Raw genomic sequence first — 20,456 nt, forward strand, 5'->3', positions numbered from 1 at the left:
TTCAGCTGAGGTTGGTTGGACCACCAGGGGAGATGATTCTGGGGTCCAACCCTCCATCTATACTGGACACGAAATATTGGTAGCTATCATAAACAGGACAGATCATGAATATCATCTAACAGGTTATTACTGAGACATCCTATAAGAATTAACCCCCTCCGCTCCTACAATGGACACCTTGCTGCTCCGACAGCCACCTACTAGCTCCTATACTGCTGCCGGTCACCTCTGAAGCCGCTGCGACCCTCCTCCCGGTAATGGCGAGTCTGTGCTGCCTAGAATCTCTGTTTCCAGAAGGCATTGCTTGGCTGATTATTTCAGATATCCACATAGGTATAGAGCATCCCCAGTGACATCGGGGCGTGTCATTGCACTTTACAGAAGCAGTCAAAGTGCAGTGACACAGCCCTAGTGCACTCCCAGCCTGATGTGCATATGGCTTCTACTCCAGATTTCTCACGACTGGCACATCGGATCTCTACAAGGAGGGTGTCCTTTTTATTGGGGGCTAAGGCTGGTTTCACATTTGCGTTTTTTTTCGCGGTAATTTAGCGCTAAATAGCGCATGCGTTTTTTTTTCCTATACTTTGCATGGGATGCGCTTATGTGCGCATACACATGCGTTTGTACGCGTTTTACCGCGCATGCGTTTTTTTGCGGTATGCGCTCGGGCGCACAAAATGCAACTTGTTGCATTTTTTGTGCGTCGGATTTGCCTAAAAAAAACGCATGCGCGCAATGCGTTTTTTTACAGCAAGACACCCATTATAAGTCTATGGTGAGCATATGTGCGCATTGGCATGCTTATGTATGCGTTTTTTTGCACATGCGTTTTTTTTTTTACCATTAGTTTAGACAATGGAATTTAGGGGTTTGGGTAAAGTTAGGGTTAGTTAAGGGGGTTTAGGGTTAGGGTTAGGGTCAGGGTTAGGGTTAGGGTCAGGGTTAGGGTTAAGTATGGTTTGGTTAAGGGTTAGGGTCAGGGTTAGGGTCAGGGTTAGGGTTAAGTATGGTTTGGTTAAGGGTTAGGGTCAGGGTTAGGGTTAGGGTCAGGGTTAGGGTTAAGTATGGTTTGGTTAAGGGTTAGGGTCAGGGTTAGGGTCAGGGTTAGGGTTAAGTATGGTTTGGTTAAGGGTTAGGGTCAGGGTTAGGGTTAGTAAAGTCATGGTTTGGGTTAGTGTGAGTGGCCACCTAATGTTGGAAAAAAACGCAAACGCGGTAAAAACGCACTAAAAACGCATACAAACGCTTAAAAACGCTGCGTTTTTTTCATGCATGCTCATAAAAATGCTTGAAAAAAACGCAGCAGTTGTTTGCTTTTGTATGCGTTTTTCAATGCGTTTTTTTGCGGGAAAAACGCGCTGCAAAAAAAAGCAAGTGTGAAACAGGCCTAAGCAAAGTAACAAATGGTATGAGACCAATCAGTGTCGGGCCCCTCTCCCCAGGAGCCCCGTAGTCTGTGGGACCTCCAGCCTCGCCCCACATGTATAGGTAGCCAATACTGCCACACTGGTGGCCGGATCCTGGCTTGTGACAGCTTTCGTCTTTTTGATCGCTGTTAACCCTCTCCTCCCCAGGTGCTGGCGGTGACGGGACTGATGTGCTTTGCGCTGGTGATCATTATATCTGGTGAGTGCTGATAATATTCACACTATGGACACCGATATGATGGCGGATGACGGTCGTACATGGGCTTTTAGGAACGCTGAGGGTCGTACAGCACTCTTTATATATTTGGTTTCTTGTTGTAGCCTAGGAACAACTGCACCTCCTTTCTGGGCCACCGCCCCTTTAAGTAAAAGAAGCCTATCTTTTAGTACCATGGAGCTTGTCTATCACGAAATTCCACTCCCTCTCGCAGCATCACCGACTTATATTAATCAGTAAAATATGCAGTTTTGCGCTGTCCCTCTGTTACTCCTCCTGGGAATGTAGGATGCTACCATTCCTCTTGTCCCTACATTCTCTGACACTATCCGATCAGGGCTTCCATTGTCAGACTGTCTGGTGGAAGTTGTCAGGTTCTGCATTCATTTCCAGGAGGAATAATGGAGGGACAGCAGAAACATCTATGTATTTGCTATTAACATGGACATGTCAGGATGGGAAGAGTTAAATGCCTGTTCAGTTATTATCTCCCTTCTAGTCTATTACTTGTCATAAGAAGCAGAGGACGCCGACTTCACGATCAGGGAATCCTGCATTGGTCGATCCCCGAGATCCGGTGCTCCCAACGCTACTCTACCAAGTCTACCTCTGCCCTGTCCCCGGCACCTGCTCCTCCTTATATTATAAGGTATATACAGATAGGACAGGCGCCAACGTAACAGCTGACACCTTCTATTCTCTCCCCATGGCGCCCCCTGGTGATGGTGATGTGAAATACATTGTATGAGATGAAGAATGACAGAAAAGAAACAAAATAAAAATGTCCAAATCCCATTTACTTAGATTATTAATATTTTGCCGCAAAGAAAAAGTCAAAAGAAAATATCTACATTTTTCAGAAATCGACGCTCCACCTTTTATTACCATTGTCCTGATTTTTCCGGTTGCTACCTGGAAACAGTCAGTAAGTTGCAGTTGACGGATTTTCTTATTTTCAGTTGCACATTATTGTACAACAGTGACCTGCAGCCCCTCATGATCTTCAATATAAGGTGCAGTTTGGGTTTAAAGAAGAGCGACTAGATTAATAAATGGAGCTCAAACCATAAATAGTATCTACACGACGAAAAGGATTTTTCTCAACTTACAGATATTATACATGTGGGCGTCCTCTGATACCTGCACCTAATAACCAGAACGGAGACAAGTGATGTACAGGCGTCAAAGCATCATGTGATTATGGACACAGTTGTGCCATCATGTGAGGCTGAACCTTAAGTACAATAGGTCTGTCTATGATGGTACTAAATTCCCTAAGAACACTGAGGTGTATGCTATCTAACCACAGTGACTTGTACGTCTTTCTATCTTATTCTTCCCCTTTGAAAAGATGGATTTAATAGACAAGATGGTTTCACAACAGCAAAACATCCCAAAACAAATAATCACAGCAAAAACTTTTGAGAAATATTAGAGTTAATGATCTGTTGATTGTGACACTTAATTCCCTAAGAACACATGGATGTATGCCATCTATCACCAGTGACTTGTGTAAAGCTAATGCTGACACCCCTGCATGGCTCCCCTTCCCCCTCTGTCGGCTGCCAATACAGAATGCATGAAGGTCCACAGTGTTTGGGAGTCTAAGCTTAGCTGGAAATCGGTCATGTGATTGCGGTATTACTGCGGTTATGTGGAATATCTTGGCTTTCTTTGTCCTGTTAAGACTGAAAAACTGCAAAGCCTTGGCTCAGTGGGAGAAGCTGCCCTTGGCGAGAGTGTTCCCTCTCCACATATGGCTCGGTCTGTATCCGTGGCAAGTGTAGACTTTGGATCAGCGGGAAAGTTCTTGTAGCTAGCCGTAGAGAATCGGTGACAGATTCCCATCCGACAGCTCCAGAATCCGGGGAACGTGTTGTCCGATGAAGGATGAGCCCTACCCAAAAACAGTCAAGTCATTTTTGAACATCTAGAGCTCCAGAATGGAGCATTGGATATGGAGAAGATCGCCTTCCATGTGCTGTCTGGTTTATTTCACCCACTTCTCTTAGATTGTCCGGAGCTGAGAACTCAAGCGCCCATTCTAGTCTAGAGGTCCCAAGTGGCGCTTTGTGAGGGACATTTGAGTCACAAGAGGAAGTGTGTGGTCCCAATACTTCCAGTTCAGCCATCAGTGTTGTAATCTTCTCTGCCAGATCTGATAGTCACCGACTAGTTGTGTGCTGGGATCTTCAAAGGAGGGGAAGAGGAGGCGATGCCCCCCCCCCCCCCACACACAGTCCCGACAATTGTTCCAATGATCTGTTCCCAGGAACCTCACCGCCTCATGGACGTATCTTCTTGGAGACCAGTCTGAAGATGGACCCAGAGAAGGTATCTTCAGTTTCTTGCTGGTCAGATGATGAGAGCGTTAAGGTGGTGGCATCTTCCAAATTTCTGCTGTCCACCAACCAGGCGGAGGAACTCCCGGTGGTCCTTGAATCTTCCAGGGTGGTAGATAATCTCACCGAAGAGAAAGTTTGAAATGCTAGATTCCTGGTATTACGCCCGCTTCGGACGGCTCATAGGAGGTCTTCATGCAGAGAAGTGTTCTAGTTATGAAAAAGGTGAGAGAAGTTACCTTCCTTCCAGTACCTGGCCGGTACCTGCAGCTCAAGTCTGACTCCACCATCAAGAGCTCCAGTGAACACCAGGTAACTGCTTAGTTATGCCCCTCCTAGGCAGGCTCGGCCCTGTGGCACAGTGAGTCCATGAACAACGTGTGCCACATGCGTTGCCTGACTACTTGTCTATTTTAGTCTCTTTAGGATAGTTATACATCTTTTCCTGTTACATCAGGTCTTAAAATTGTTTAGCAGCTTATTGATGGTTTCCTAGTGGCAGATTTTTTTGGGTACAAACAAATGAAAACACCAACATTCCCAAAAATATGGATATGGTATTACTTGACTGTGGAGCCAATGTAAGGCAATGGTTTAGAGCAGGGTTCCCCAACTCCAGTCCTCAAGGCCCACCAACAGGTCATGTTTTCAGGATTTCCTTTGTATTGCACAGGTGAAGCAATTATCACCTGAGCAATACTAAGGAAATCCTGAAAACATGACCTGTTGGTGGGCCTTGAGGACTGGAGTTGGGGAACCCTGGTTTAGAGTAATATTAGATATAATTGTCTGTCTCCTGCCCAATTCCCTAAGAGCCCAGGAGTGTATGTCGGTGATTTTTACAGTATGTTTTTAAACTGGTTATGCAATTTTCTTGTTAAAACTGGGTCATTAAAAAGCTAAAATAAATATACAAGATCTTTCAGAAGCTGCCAACCTGCTTATTGATGGATTCCCTGTAGCAACATTTTTTTTCGTAAGAAAACAAATGTAAACACCAAAAAGTACGAAGATGTGGCTGTAACATTATCTGACATCAGATCCACTGTAAGGCAAAGGTTTAGAATGATAGTAAGCATTATGGTACTTAATTCCCTAAGACCACAGGGGTGTATGTATTCTAATTCCCGTCAATTTTAGTCTTTTTCAGATGGTTGTATACACCTTTTCCTAGGATACACTTGGTCCTAAAGTGGTTGAATTGAATAGACAAGATTTTCAAGAGGATGCTAAACTTGCTTACTGATGGTTTCCAAGTAGCAACAGATTTTCTTTCTACACAAACCATTGATAAATTACAAAGATGAACCAATGTGAGACAGATTCACTTTCATTCTCTTACTTTTACCAATATATACAAACGAAACTTGTCCCTATGACAGTTCTTATTGGCTTTTGATCATTATACAGCTTTTTTCTTCTCTCTTTCATATTTTTTCCATAGTAATAGAAGAGTAGCGAGGATCACGATGGCCAAGATCAAAGTGGAGAGAAACACTGTAAAGGGCAGATCAGTTTCTGGAAAGAAAAAAGGACAATGGAAAAATTAGTTTCTGAACCTTTGTTCCCTCGTCTGCATCAAATAAATAGATTCTATGTTGATCTTTTATCTCTTCTTTAGTCTTTTTGTTACAAAGATTCCCTGAACATGCAAGTTGGACCCTGACAGTTGATATCAGGGGAACCCTTGAGAAAGTATTCAGTTTTCCTACAGCGCCACCACAGGAGAAATGAAGTATTACACAGTTCTCCTAGCCATCAATAAACTATCGTAATACCCGGATGTGCTGGGTCCTCCAGGGAGAGAAATGCTCCTTGTAGCTGTTTTTAGCTTTAGCTAATAAAGGAAAGTCCAGAATGGGAAAACCCTCGCCCTGAATAACCCAAAATTACCAATAGGACATTACAAAATAAATTCAGGCTGAAATGAATAATTTACATAAATGCAAAATACATAGTATGAGATTACAAAACTTTCTAGATTACTGGATGCCCTGGCTAAGGAAAATAGAAAAATGAAGGACGGCCAGGCATATCTTGTGCTGCTTACCTTAAGGGAGGATCGGATACGACTTATAACATCCTTTTTACTTTCAGTATTACAGTGGAATTTCTTTAATATGGCATCAGAAATTCTGATCGTCTTATACTCATTTGCACTAAACTTTTTACTTAATTTAGTTATTCTCCAGATATTGCAAAGTTATGCATTCTTTTAATATACTTTTGCATCCATCCCCCCCAAATTCCATGCTGCAGTATTATTTCAAAGTTCATGTTCCTTTAGAAGCTGCTTTTAACTGCTGCTCAGCAAAGGTCCATACACTATATTGAGTCTCTGTACAGGAATTCCGCTAATTAAGTAGATGGGTGGGGAGCAGAGAGGCTCAGATAGGGAAAGTCCTGTACACAAACTGTTACAATATAGTGTATGGATTTTTGCTGAGCAGCAGTTGAAAGCATCTTCTAAAGGAACATGAACTGGATATTAAAACAGAGGAGGAAGCAAAATAAGTAAGTAATTTTATAAAAAATCATAACTTTTCAATATCTTCAGGATAAAAAAAGGTTAGTTACCCTTTAATTTTTATTTGGGAGATTCTAAACAGGTTGGCACCAACTTTGAGAACAGGAAGATGCTTTCACCCATATTCTGACTGTCCAGGAAACCTAGTTAACACCTAATATTTCTGGAAGCTTGTTATGGTAATGGAGGTTTTCATGGATAGCACTCGTACCTATAATAGTGTATGGGGTCAGTCACATGTCTGTGATTTTCTGTGGACGAAGTAGTCCATGGAAATTCACGGAGACATTTCCGATTTTGATCCAAGTGTCGGATCAAAATCGTCAATGCAAGTCTTTGGACAGCACACGCATGCCATTCTGGTGCGGTCTGATTTTGAAGGACTGTTAAAATCAAATGTTAAAAGAATAGAGAACGAGAAACGAACATGTGAATGAGCCCTAATAAAGAGCAAAAAGTCCTGCTTCCCTATACACAGACATGATGTTTGCCAGCAGCCACCACTAGGGGGAGCGCACTGTATAGTTGTATACTATACTCTAATGAATCCATGTGCTGTGAGCTCCCCCTAGTGGAGGCAGAAAGACTTAGAATTTTAGTCTAGATGGTTAAGCAGGGGATTTTCAGATGGTAGGACCACCTTTCAAGTACTGAACCAAGATAATAAAGTTATGGCAGTATACTTTGATTATTGCCCCAGTTTTATAGAGTTTTACTTACCTTCAGAAAGAACATTAACCTCGATCATTATTGGATCAGTGATGGAGACGTGGGACACAGTACATGTGTAAGTATCAGGGGAGGCACCCGGCTGAGGAATTGGAACTTCAAGGAAGCTGCTGACACTGTATGTCCCATCGTTATTTCTCCGATGACTGGACGTAATTGGGGAGACGTGGGTTAATGGGGAGCCATTCAGCAGCCAGGACACCTCCACGTCCAGTGGGTAGTATCGGTCAGTGTGGCAAGTCACGGTGGTCTTTGGTTTTCCACTCACAGAAGCTGTAACCTGAGGAGGCTCTACGGAGAAACAAATCCATGAGAACAGAGGAAATGGCGCTATGTTAGGCGCCGCTTATTTTTTAGGGTTGGGCTTATCCTGTTCAAACACTACAGGTACGGTATAAGGGATCAGCATTGCACATGTTGAACATCAGAGAAGCGATCACCAAACAATGATGGGTTATTCCAAAAGATGGGAACAAGGTACTAAAGGAGAAGAACATCAGCCGAAAGTGGGTAGTGGGTGGGTATGAGCCAGTGTACGAAGAAATGAGACCCCTATGTGCATATGAGCAAGGGTACAAGATGTTCTAAACAAGCATGGCTACTAGATGGTCAGGTAGACCTTTTCTTGGCAAAAATGCCCCCCAAAGGTCTCACGGGTCAAAGTGTGCTGAATTACCTCTGATATGCATTTGGAGAATCTGCTGGACTGTGTGCTTTCCTGAAGTCACGGCACAAATATAGGTGCCCTCATCATGGACGTTGAGTTGTCTTATGGTCAGTAACGAGGAAGCCTTCTTCTGCACTTGTGCTCCTTGTTCTATGGTGATCCGGGAGTCCTTAAGGTTTAGTCTGTGCCCAGTGCCATCCTTCTGTAGATGCCACTCCATGCTTGCTTCCATCTCACCCCAAGCCTCACAATTTAACGTCACTTCTTCAGAGAGGGAGCCTCTCTGTGATGGTGGGGAGGATGAGACAAGAAGGTCCGCTGGCGAGAAAAGCAACAAGGTGAGAGAGATGTGAAGAATGAAGACTCAAAATTGAGGCACACGGGTCTTTCAGACTGTAGGACCAGAGAGACTTAGTTATTTGAGTACAAAGCCATTCTTTCCCACTACGATGGCTACTTTCACTTGTGTGATAAGTCCACCAAGGAAAGATTTATGAATTAGTAGGTAGCACAATATTTGGGTCAACCAGGCGGATCAAATCATGTGCTCAAAAACCTTCATGAATGTTGTGTCTGACCGATAAGTATCGGGGAAAAACTGTTAAACTGAATCACTAAATATATGACTAGACAATAGTACAAAAATACTCGGCCAAAGTGTGTCAAAAAGTGATCCAAAAATGGCCCATTCAACTCGGTATTACTTGATTAAAACTATGGGGATAGGTGAAGTTTTATGGTCCATAACGCTCTCTATGGTTTTAAATCCTTAATGACAGTAGTATTGGTAACACTACTGTCAGATACCCAGTTTTTTTCTTTAAAGTGTCCCAAAATCAACTGTAAAGGAGCTGCAGTTACTTTAAGGGAGCTGCAAATTGTCACAAAATTGCATCTATTCAGGGGTGTAGGGAGCATAGAGGTGGCAGCATGTCATGCATATTTGTTTTGCAATCCGAGTATGGACCACTATGCACAGACCAGCCACCGATGTCCTGACCCCCCAACCGACAGCGTCATATATGCTTATAAGGCTGTTGGGTTTGGTGAGCCATATACCTGCACCCTAGTGCCTCAGAAATATCAAAGGCCATAGGCCCTCAGTCACAAAAGAAGAAAGCTGTATTATAAATTGTACATGGTATGTGGGGACTTGTGAAAAAAAAAAAAATTGCAATGGGGCCAAGAACTTCTGAAGACCCTCCACTATGGATCAAGTAAAGGGGTTTCAACCCCTTTCTTTAACTTGACATGTAGCCTCCATGCGCTAAGAAAAAAAAATATATAAAAAAAAAAAAGCTTCCTCTCTTTCGGAGTGGTCGGTATGTAACCGATATGTACAATCAGCGGACACAGTGATAGTCTGCAGCAATTAAGCACCTTCCGGGCCAAAAGAGAAGGAAAGGACAGAGCCTGGAAATGGGGGGAGCGGCGGGGAGTGGGCCTCATATTGGGATCTATGCCAAGTGCTACAGGGTATTAGTAAGGTCATTATTGAGGGGGATATCACGTCTCACCTGTCATTGGCACCACAATCTTGTCGTTGGCCAGCTCGACTGGACTCTCAATGGGTAATGTTGCTTCTGCAATGACTGCAATGCTGAGCTCCGATAGTCGTATGTGAGCGGCAAAAAACTGCGAATAGAGCGGCGATATCTCGCATTCAACGTCTCCTCCCTCACATTCTACGTGCAGCAAGCGCTGTGCAAATGGGAGCGCCGCGAGATCGACTGCAGGGAGAGAAGACACGTTAGAGGTGTGACATGGTGGAGAAAAGCTGGGGTACAACCAATATTGCTAACACTAAAGCTCTGCCATACTTGTTCACATTTCTGAAGGTGTTTAAGTCCAGCCACCAACTCCCCAACTTCTCCCTGGATGCCCCTGACCCACCCAGAATGTCAACATTTGGGTGAGGTTTACAAAATCCTTCCCGCTTGCAATGCAGGAACCACTTCATTATTTACCAGGCGCAGCGCCGGGCATACCATTGTGACCGAGCCTTGTGCTGCAGCTCAGAAAAAGCTCAGTACCATTCAAGAAATGCAATACCAGGCACGGCCACAAGAAAATGTAGGGCGCTATTGCTCGGTAAACATAAAGGGAATGCAGTACTTCCGTCACAGTCAGTCATTCTAAAGAGTCGGAGCCCCACCATTATGTTTGGACCTATTCCAAGGACAGGCAATCAATATTACAGTTGCAGAAAACTACTTGGGGGGGGCACCAACTGCAGAAGTAGGCACTGAAAAATAATGGCAGTCATTGATAAGTCACCTGTGGCCAGGAAGATCGTCATCTCCGGGCTCTCCGGAGGCTGATAATCTGGTGGTGCATCCGCCGGCTCCTCTCCCATCACTGTCACATTCTGTAGGACCAGCGTCACTTTTTGCTTTGTAAACCCGAGTCCCCCCATACCAGAATCCAGCAGTGCATAGTCACAGGGGAGCACGATGTCTGCAGTGTACTCCGTCTGTGGCACAGCTGCACCCCACGCTAAAAAACCTAAAAAAAAAAAAAAAACACATCATAAATAATGAAGAGTGCTGCAAATATTAGCCTGTACTAACCATGTGTCAGGGGGAGAAATATAACTGTAGGTTGCTGCAGGGCCTTGGGAATGCAGAGGGGCTCCGGACATCACGCAACAACAAAAAAAAAATTCTTCCCGAATACTGAGAGAGCCGTGCAGCGGAACAATTCTCTTTCGCCCTGCCCAACACCGATCAATCAGTGCAGGGCAGAAAAAGAAGCTGAACTGGACCTACATAGATCTCCCGCATGATGCAGGTCCTGGAAAAGTACAGAACAAGACAGCAGGGCTGGGAATAATGACAATGTGCGTGAATGTGTATGGAACAGTGCTGTGAGTGTGTGTGTGTATGCAACCGTGCTGTGAGTGTGTGTGCGTATGCAACAGTGCTGTGAGATGTGTGTGCCGCAGTGCTGTGAGTGTGTGTGTATCAGTGCTGTGTGTATGCAACAGTGCTCTGAGTGTGTGTTTGCAGCAGTGCTGTGTGTGTGTGCACACTGCAGCAGCGGCGGTGCTGTGAGTGTGTGTGTGTAGCAGAGCTACAGTGGGTACGGAAAGTATTCAGATCCCTTTAAATTATTCACTCGTTTCATTGCAGCATTTGGTAAATTCAAAAAAGTTTATTTTTTTTCTCATTAATGTACACTCTGCACCCCATCTTAAATGAAAAAAATACAGAAATATAGAAATTTGTGCAAATTTATTAAAAAAAGAATAAGTATTCAGACCCTTTGCTCAGACACTCATATTTAAGTCACATGCTGTCCATTTCCTTGTCATCCTCCTGGAGATGGTTCTACCCCTTCATTGGTGTCCAGCTGTGTGTAATTAAACTGATAGGACTTGATTTGTAAAGGCGCACACCTGTCTATATAAGACCTCACAGCTCACAGTGCATGTCAGACCAAATGAGAATCATGAGGTCAAAGGAACTGGCCAAGGAGCTCAGAGACAGAATTGTGGCAAGGCACAGATCTGGCAAAAGGTTACAAAAGAATTTCTGCAGCACTCAAGGTTCCTAAGAGCACAGTGGCCTCCATAATCCTTAAATGGAAGAAGTTTGGCACCACCAGAAGCCTTTGTAACAAGGTGGCAAGGGATGGTAGTTATGGCCGAGTCCCTTAAAGCTACAGTCCACGAACAGAGTCGACTGAACAAACAGCGAGCACCCGGCCCCTTGCACAGAAAATAGGACAGATGCACCTCAGACAATTTACCTCTTCTCCGCAGTCACTGCACATGAGCAATCAGGATCCAGGGACACCGTTAATATCCAACAGGGATAACAGTTTACAGAGTAGAGATCAGGTAATAAAAGTAGAAAAATATGGAAAAGAAGGGTGGTCACAATTATTCAGGTAAACTTACTGCTCTTTCCCTAGTTCTTTCACTACCGTAGCAGCAATGGCGGCAGCAATGGCAGCCGCATTAACAGTCACCGTCCTTAAGCCGATTCCTGGACGCTTATAGTCCTCGGCGGGGCACCATGCAGTCCTGTGCCTACTTCACTGCCCATGGGTCTGGGGCAGCAGTCTCTGTTCCCTCCAGGGGTCCCTTCTGTCCCAAACAGGAGTCCCTTATACCCAAACAGGGGTCCTCACTCAGTGTCGGACTGGAGCACCTTGGGCCCACCAGAGAAAATCATTCTTGGGGCCCACTATGTATCTACCTCACTGTTCGAAACGGAAACACACTCATGCTCCAGACGGGCATCTCTTCTGTTCTGGACGGGGATGCACATATGCCCCAGAGGGGGCCTCCTTCTGTCCCAAGCAGGGGCACACCTGTGCCACAGATGGGGTACACACACCCTGTCAGGCCCTCCTGCCTGGGCTCTGAACAGGAAGCAGGAGCTTCCTCTTCTCTAGAGGCGGCTGTCTCAGCCCTCTAAATTAACCCCTTCTGTCCCTGCCTCTAACATGTGCACAACAGTAATACAATACAAGTTAAGACAGTACAGAATAAAAGGGACATCACACATTGTACTAACACATATATGAAACATTGCAAACAGCACATTAATAGGTTAACATATGGGTACATCATTGGGGCACCGCATAAAGTGCACGGGCCCGGCACATGAGGGAGCAGACGAGGGTCTCTGTCACCTCCTTACACCTTCCTAAACCTGGCCATCCAGCCAAACTGAGTAATCGTGGTAGAAGATCATTGGTGAGAGAGGTGAAGAAGAACCCCAAGATCACTGTGCCTGAGCTCCACAGATGCAGGGGGGGAAGTTCCACAAAGTCAACTATCACTGCAGCCCTCCACCAGTCAGGCCTTTATGGCAGAGTGGCCCGACGGAAGCCTCTCCTCAGTGCCAGACATATGGAAGCCCGCATAGAGTTTCCTAAAAACTATGAGAAAGATTCTCTGGTCTGATGAGACAAAGAACTTTTTGGTAATAATTCTAAGTGGTATGAGTGGAGAAAACCAGGCACTGCTCATCACCTGCCCAATACAATCCCAACAGTAAAACATGGTGGTGGCAGCATCATGCTGTGGGTGTTTTTCAGCTGCAGGGACAGGACAATTTGTTTTAATTGAAGGAAACATGAATGCGGCCAAGTACAGAGATATCCTGGATGAAAACCTCTTCCAGAGTGCTCTGGACCTCAGACTTGGCCAAAGGTTCACCTTCCAACAAGACAATGACCCTAAGGCTGTGTGCACACGCTGCGGATTAGGTGCGGATTCTGTAAAATCCGCAGGTCAAAATACCTGCAGTTTTACCTGCGGATTGCTCTGCGGTTTTTCATCTCCTCAATGGAGGAGATGGCAAACCGCAGCAGAATCCGCAGAAAGAATTGACATGTCAATTCTTTCTGCGGATTGAAAGCCGCGGAAAATTCCGCACCGTTTGCATTGCGGTTTTTGATTCCCATAGGGAATCATGCTACTGTACACCGCAGCAGAAACTGCTGCGGGTCCGCAGCGGCCAAAACCGCTGCGGAACCGCAGCGTGTGCACACAGCCTAAGCATACAGCTAAAAGAACAAAGGAGCAGCCTCAGAACAACTCTGTGACCATTCTTGACTGGCCCCACAGTGAAAATTTTTCACTGTGATCTGCAGTGAAGACACTGAGCTTAAACTGCAGTCACCTCATCATTGTCATTTTCCCATGGTCCAGAGGTCACCGCAGTTCAGGCTGTGAGGGAGCGCAGCCTCAGTGACGTCACCGTTAGTCACTGAGGCTGCGCTGCAGCAGCTCATTCACCAGTGGTTTTCAGCCTGGATGATCGCATCTTGGCACCGCCCAGGTTGAAACCTGTTTATCCCCCAGACATGGATTACGGTGTGGAACACGACGGACAAGTATGGTAAATTGTTGTTTTTTTATTTTACTTTTACTACAGGAGATCGAGGGCTTCGCAGGAATTAGGCGAGGTCATAAGTATGGTTTAATTAAGAATAATAAAGGAGTCTATGTATTTCTTTCAATTAAATAATTTTATTTTGGCTGCGTCTTTATTTACCATACAAATATAGGATTAGTAATGGATAGGTGTCTTATTGACGCCTCTCTATTACTAATCACAGGACTTGATGTCACCAGACAATACAAAGGTGACATCAATCCCCCCAAATATTACCCCACTTGCCACCACTATAGGGCAAGTTGGAAGAAAGAGGCTAAGTGCCAGAATTGGTGCATCTTAGTGATGCGCCTTTTTGGGGCAGCTGGGAGCTGATGTTTTTAGCCAGGAGGGGGCCAGTATCCATGGCTCCTTCCTAGGCTATTAATATCAGCTCGCAGCTGTCTGCATAGCCTTTGCTGGTTATTAATTATAGAGGGACCACACGTCAATTTTTTGGGGGGTCCCTCATTTTAATAGCCAGTAAAGGGTAGGTATACAGTTGTGAGCTGATATTAATAGCTTGGGAAGCTCCTTACCCCCTTCCCAGGCTATAAACATCTGCCCCCAGTCGTCAGCTTTCCCTCTGCTGGTTTTGAAAATTGCGCGTGAGCCCATGCCATTTTTTTTTCTGAAAAATAATCTCTTATTAAATACATGTACAGTAAGCAGCTCACACACTGTACTAATTGTATACGTCACTGATATCTATACATCTACCTATTCTGTATATATTTACAGTATGTAATCCATGTCTATCCCGTCGGCTCCTGCAGTGATTTTACAGAACTCAGCAGATGAATTACAGGCTATTCTTCTATCTATCTATCTATGCAATATAGATACATATATATATTTATATATATATATAATATATAAAATATAAAGCTCAAGTGTGTGTACGTATGTATGTGTGTATGTACGAGATTGGCATCCGCACCATCACAGCTACAGCCACAAAATTTGGCACAGTCACACGTCTGGACCCCGAGAGTGTCCTAGGCTATGTTGTGAGGCGAAATTTTAACCCCGCGCGTTCCAATTCAAACAATTTTGCACCTATCTACATAATGGGGAAAAAGTGTGTGTGCATCAAGCCCCGCCCCTCATTATGATGTCATAATGGTTGCCATGGCGATGCTGATGTCATCATAGGTTGCAAGCCCCGCCGCTCAATATGATGTCATAATGGTTGACTATGGGATGGAGGATGTGTGATGGGTATATGGGCACTGGAGTATGGGATGGAGGATATGTATGACGGGTATATGGGCACAGGACTATGGGATGGAGGATGTGTGATGGGTATATGGGCACTGGAGTATGGGATGGAGGATATGTATGATGGGTATATGGGCACAGGACTATGGGATGGAGGATGTGTGGTGGGTATATGGGCACTGGAGTATGGGATGGAGGATATGTATGACAGGTATATGGGCACAGGACTATGGGATGGAGGATGTGTGATGGGTATATGGGCACTGGAGTATGGGATGGAGGATATGTATGACAGGTATATGGGCACGGGACTATGGGATGGAGGATGTGTGATGGGTATATAGGCACTCGACTATGGGATGGCGAATATGTATGATGGGTATATAGGCATGGGACTATGGGATGGAGGATATGTAGGATGGGTATATGGGCATGGGACTATGGGATGGAGGATATGTATGATGGGTATATGGGCATGGGACTATGGGATGGAGGATATGTATGATGGGTATATGGGCACGGGACTATGGGATGGAGGATATGTAGGATGGGTATATGGGCATGGGACTATGGGATGGAGGATATGTATGATGGGTATATGGGCACGGGACTATGGGATGGAGGATGTGTGATGGGTATATAGGCACTCGACTATGGGATGGCGAATATGTATGATGGGTATATGGGCATGGGACTATGGGATGGAGGATATGTAGGATGGGTATATGGGCATGGGACTATGGGATGGAGGATGTGTATGATGGGTATATGGGCATGGGACTATGGGATGGAGGATATGTATGATGGGTATATGGGCACGGGACTATGGGATGGAGGATCTGTGATGGGTATATGGGCACGGGCCTATGGGATGGAGGATAATTATAATTTGCTATAACCACAGTTAGTTACTATGCCCGGGCAGCACCGGGCTCTTCAGCTATAGTGTATATATATATATATATATATATATATATATATACACACACACACACACACTGTATATACGTGTGTGTGTGTCACTGACATATACAGTATGTATACACATCTATTCTATCTATTCTAACCTGTCACTCTGTGATTATACTGTATGCGGCAGATCATTTGCCGGCTATTAATCTATATATCTATCGTTAGAAGAATATTTCCTTTGAAAACGATGTGTAAATGACTTAGAGAATCTGTAGTCACGCCTCTGATGGCAGCCAGCAGTATTTATAGGTCACTTATCTTCCTGCAATGGAAAGTACCTCTAACGTCAGACGTCTCACTTTGAAAATGGCTGATAACAGGGAGCAATAGACCGAAGTCCACCGCTTGTCAAAATGAAAATAAGAGTATAAATTAGTGTTCCTTTAAGGAATCGATCATGTGTAATATTGTGTGAAATTTTGACGCCATTTTTACGATGACACGCCCACCCCTTTAACCGTCCGTTCCCCCCCAGTATTTCTTACTGTTTAGAGACAGAATCAATTCCAGATGCAAATGTCCATTGGTCTTCATGTCGGTGATTGTCCCCGAAGAGAATGCAGAAAATAATATACTATACCGCTATATACGATCAGTCACAGCAGCACAAACAGCAAGAATTACCGCGCACACAATACATCAGGGGGTCACACACCACATACATGTACATGCACACAGAGAGCGCTGCACGGAGCAACGACGACCGACACACATAATACCGCAACACCGCACACAGCAAAGCACACAGCGATGGAAAACGGCAAATTCACAACGCTGGATTTCACTTTCAGTTTAGCAGAGGTCACATGATGATACAAAGCAAAAGACATCACAGCAAGATCTGCAGACTGTCCTGCCTGTGCAATGTGGGGATGTAATGTTCTGCTTCTCTTAAAGCGGCCAGACACTATTTTAAAATGATGCTGGCTAAACAAATCATCCACTTACAGTAATTATACCTCTTATATATAACAGGCAGTATTATAGTAGTTATATTCTTGTACATAGGAGCAGTATTATAGTAGTTATATTCTTGTACATAGGAGCAGTATTATAGTAGTTATATTCTTGTACATAGGAGCAGTATTATAGTAGTTATATTATTGTACATAGGAGCAGTATTATAGTAGTTATATTCTTTTATATAGGGGGCAGTATTATAGTAGTTATATTCTTGTATATAGGAGCAGTATTATAGTAGTTATATTCATGTACATAGGGGGCAGTATTGCAGTAGTTATATTCTTGTACATAGGAGCAGTATTATAGTAGTTATATTCTTGTACATAGGAGCAGTATTATAGTAGTTATATTCTTGTATATAGGGACAGTATTATAGTAGTTATATTCTTGTACATAGGGGGCAGTATTATAGTAGCTATATTCTTGTATATAGGAGCAGTATTATAGTAGTTATATTCATGTACATAGGGGGCAGTATTGCAGTAGTTATCTTCTTGTACATAGGAGCAGTATTATAGTAGTTATATTCTTGTACATAGGAGCAGTATTATAGTAGTTATATTCTTGTACATAGGAGCAGTATTATAGTAGTTATATTCTTGTATATAGGGACAGTATTATAGTAGTTATATTCTTGTACATAGGGGGCAGTATTATAGTAGTTATATTCTTGTATATAGGAGCAGTATTATAGTAGTTATATTCATGTACATAGGGGGCAGTATTGTAGTAGTTATCTTCTTGTACATAGGAGCAGTATTATAGTAGTTATATTCTTGTACATAGGAGCAGTATTATAGTAGTTATATTCTTGTACATAGGAGCAGTATTATAGTAGTTATATTCTTGTATATAGGGACAGTATTATAGTAGTTATATTCTTGTACATAGGGGGCAGTATTATAGTAGTTATATTCTTGTACATAGGGGGCAGTATTATAGTAGCTATATTCTTGTATATAGGAGCAGTATTATAGTAGTTATATTCTTGTACATAGGGGCAGTATTATAGTAGTTATATTCTTGTACATAGGGGGCAGTATTATAGTAGCTATATTCTTGTACATAGGGGCAGTATTATAGTAGTTATATTCTTGTACATAGGAGCAGTATTACAGTAGTTATATTCTTGTACATAGGAGCAGTATTATAGTAGTTATATTCTTGTACATAGGGGGCAGTATTATAGTAGTTATATTCTTGTATATAGGAGCAGTATTATAGTAGTTATATTCATGTACATAGGGGGCAGTATTGTAGTAGTTATCTTCTTGTACATAGGAGCAGTATTATAGTAGTTATATTCTTGTACATAGGAGCAGTATTATAGTAGTTATATTCTTGTACATAGGAGCAGTATTATAGTAGTTATATTCTTGTATATAGGGACAGTATTATAGTAGTTATATTCTTGTACATAGGGGGCAGTATTATAGTAGCTATATTCTTGTATATAGGAGCAGTATTATAGTAGTTATATTCTTGTACATAGGGGGCAGTATTATAGTAGCTATATTCTTGTACATAGGGGCAGTATTATAGTAGTTATATTCTTGTACATAGGAGCAGTATTATAGTAGTTATATTCTTGTACATAGGGGGCAGTATTATAGTAGTTATATTCTTGTACATAGGGGCAGTATTATAGTAGTTATATTCTTGTACATAGGGGGCAGTATTATAGTAGTTATATTCTTGTACATAGGGGCAGTATTATAGTAGTTATATTCTTGTACATAGGGGCAGTATTATAGTAGTTATATTCTTGGAGTCAGCATTATAGCAGTTATACTTTTGCAGGGGTCAGTAGTAGATTTTATGTACATTGCAGAGAATTCTCCAGATTTTCCAGGTCGGCCTCATTATGACACTATTCAGTCACTGTTTCTATTACTGGAAACACCAGATGAGTTATAGAAGTGGAAAGTGATAATGACATTGGACAATGAGGGGGAATTCCTGTCTGAGATGAACACTGAACCACTCTCTGTGAGATAAGAGGGAGGTGATGACACAGGACTCAGTTTCTCTCTGATCTGTCACTGACACATTGTACATAGAATTTTTTTTACAATTTTTAGAAATAACATAAGTGTAGAAAAAGAAGTTGCGGCTCATCCCCATGTTATACATTGATGTAATACGGCTCATCAAAATGTACAAAAGCAATCAGGGACCCACTGAGAGAGCGCCGTGGGCTGTGACGTGGCCGTGGATTATACAATCAGATCACATTGTTAACTAACCAGACTTTAGGTTATAATGGTTGAATATTTTCATTATCTCTGGTTGTTGTCAGTGAACAGAAACATTCTATTTCCCAAACGTAACATTTCTTACAGCTGATGGTTTGTTACAGTAGCGTCCAGTCTAAACACTTCTCTGTGAACTAAATACATCAACAGCACAATTTAGTTTCTTCACGGATGGTTTATAGGGAGGCAAAACTGCGCAGCTGCCCAAGGACGCCTGTGTACTAGGGGGGCGCCATAGGGGAAAACTGAACGTGGCCCGTATTGTGTGACTATATATCTTGGTAATTCTTTTAGGAATGAAATTGCGGTATTATATAGGTGATGTATGACGATATGATGTGGGCATATTGAAGAAGCATTATTTGGGCACTATATGGCAGCATTATGTGGGCTTTTGAAAGGTGTATTATTTGCATACAGAGTATTATTTGGGCACCATAAAGCAGCATTATGTTGACATTTTAAAGGGGTCATCCAGGACCATTTTTTTCTACAATGTGCTTAGTACCTGCTGTCTGTTTTGCCCGATCCTGTTATTGATGTCACTTTGACAGAGCAGCGGCTCCTCTTCCACTCCGCTCTGTTGACGGGGCGTGACTGCCGATGTCATGCCGATTGACAGCCGGCTCCCTGCTGCCTAACTGCGGAGAGCCAGCGGTCAATCAGCATGACGTGGGAACTCACTCCCCTTTGACAGACCATCCCAGAAGAAGAAGAAGAAGAGCTGTTCTGTTGACGTGGAGCATCTTGGAGTTCTTTCTTGACCTCTCTGAGCCGGCGCCGGGTACAACAGGTAGGATAGTTAGTTTTTAGTCTCACAGTATAAAAAATAAAAGTCCTGGACGACCCCTTTAAGCAATTATTAGTTGTATCCTGAGTATTATTCAGGCAGTTTATGGAGGTATTATCTTAACACTAGTATATGGGAGTAATTATTATTTTTGATAATGTAAACATCTCTGGTGGGGGTCCGACGCCTGAGACCACCACCGATCCAGAAAACAGGAGCATCCAGTCCCCAGTACTTTTTAAATGAAAGTTAAGCAGAACTGGTCACTTTCCAATATACTGTAATAGAAATACATATCCCGTGGTCCATCCCAGGCGCCGGACCCTCGCAGCTCAGACTTGTATGCGCTATCTATTGTAAATACCCCATAACGCCTCTAGGAGGCGCTCAGGACCATCTCACGACTCTGCCTGTTTGTCACCAGATTGTCCAGTAAAAATAACTCCAGAACG

At 43.3% G+C, this 20,456-nt stretch overlaps 1 protein-coding gene and 1 long non-coding RNA gene across 6 annotated transcripts in view; one reads left to right on the forward strand and one right to left on the reverse strand.

Moving 5' to 3' along the window:
- The first annotated feature begins 4,685 nt into the window (after nt 1-4,685).
- On the forward strand, nt 4,686-5,596 carry LOC141056213 (uncharacterized). Its single transcript, XR_012221596.1, has 2 exons — nt 4,686-5,302; nt 5,434-5,596. It is a non-coding gene; the product is annotated as an uncharacterized lncRNA (long non-coding RNA).
- The window catches only part of TAPBPL (TAP binding protein like), a 45,662-nt gene continuing 30,518 nt past the window's right edge, over nt 5,313-20,456 (reverse strand). For 2 of the 5 annotated variants that reach the window (XM_073552922.1, XM_073552921.1), the window contains 5 exons: nt 10,190-10,417; nt 9,430-9,642; nt 7,922-8,230; nt 7,237-7,536; nt 5,313-5,507 (listed from right to left, as the gene is read on the reverse strand). In XM_073552922.1, the coding sequence (XP_073409023.1) occupies nt 5,392-5,507; nt 7,237-7,536; nt 7,922-8,230; nt 9,430-9,642; nt 10,190-10,328 (1,077 nt within the window). In that variant the 5' untranslated portion in view covers nt 10,329-10,417 and the 3' untranslated portion in view covers nt 5,313-5,391. Of the gene's footprint in view, nt 5,508-7,236; nt 7,537-7,921; nt 8,231-9,429; nt 9,643-10,189; nt 10,418-11,813; nt 12,052-12,114; nt 12,286-16,481; nt 16,790-20,456 lie in introns of those variants that run through there. The other 3 variants (XM_073552920.1, XM_073552924.1, XM_073552923.1) reach the window with 3 other exon arrangements.

The sequence above is a fragment of the Dendrobates tinctorius genome, unplaced genomic scaffold, assembly GCF_039654945.1.
Source record: "Dendrobates tinctorius isolate UK_male_01 unplaced genomic scaffold, ASM3965494v1 ptg000196l, whole genome shotgun sequence".
In the NCBI taxonomy this organism is placed as follows: domain Eukaryota; kingdom Metazoa; phylum Chordata; class Amphibia; order Anura; family Dendrobatidae; genus Dendrobates; species Dendrobates tinctorius.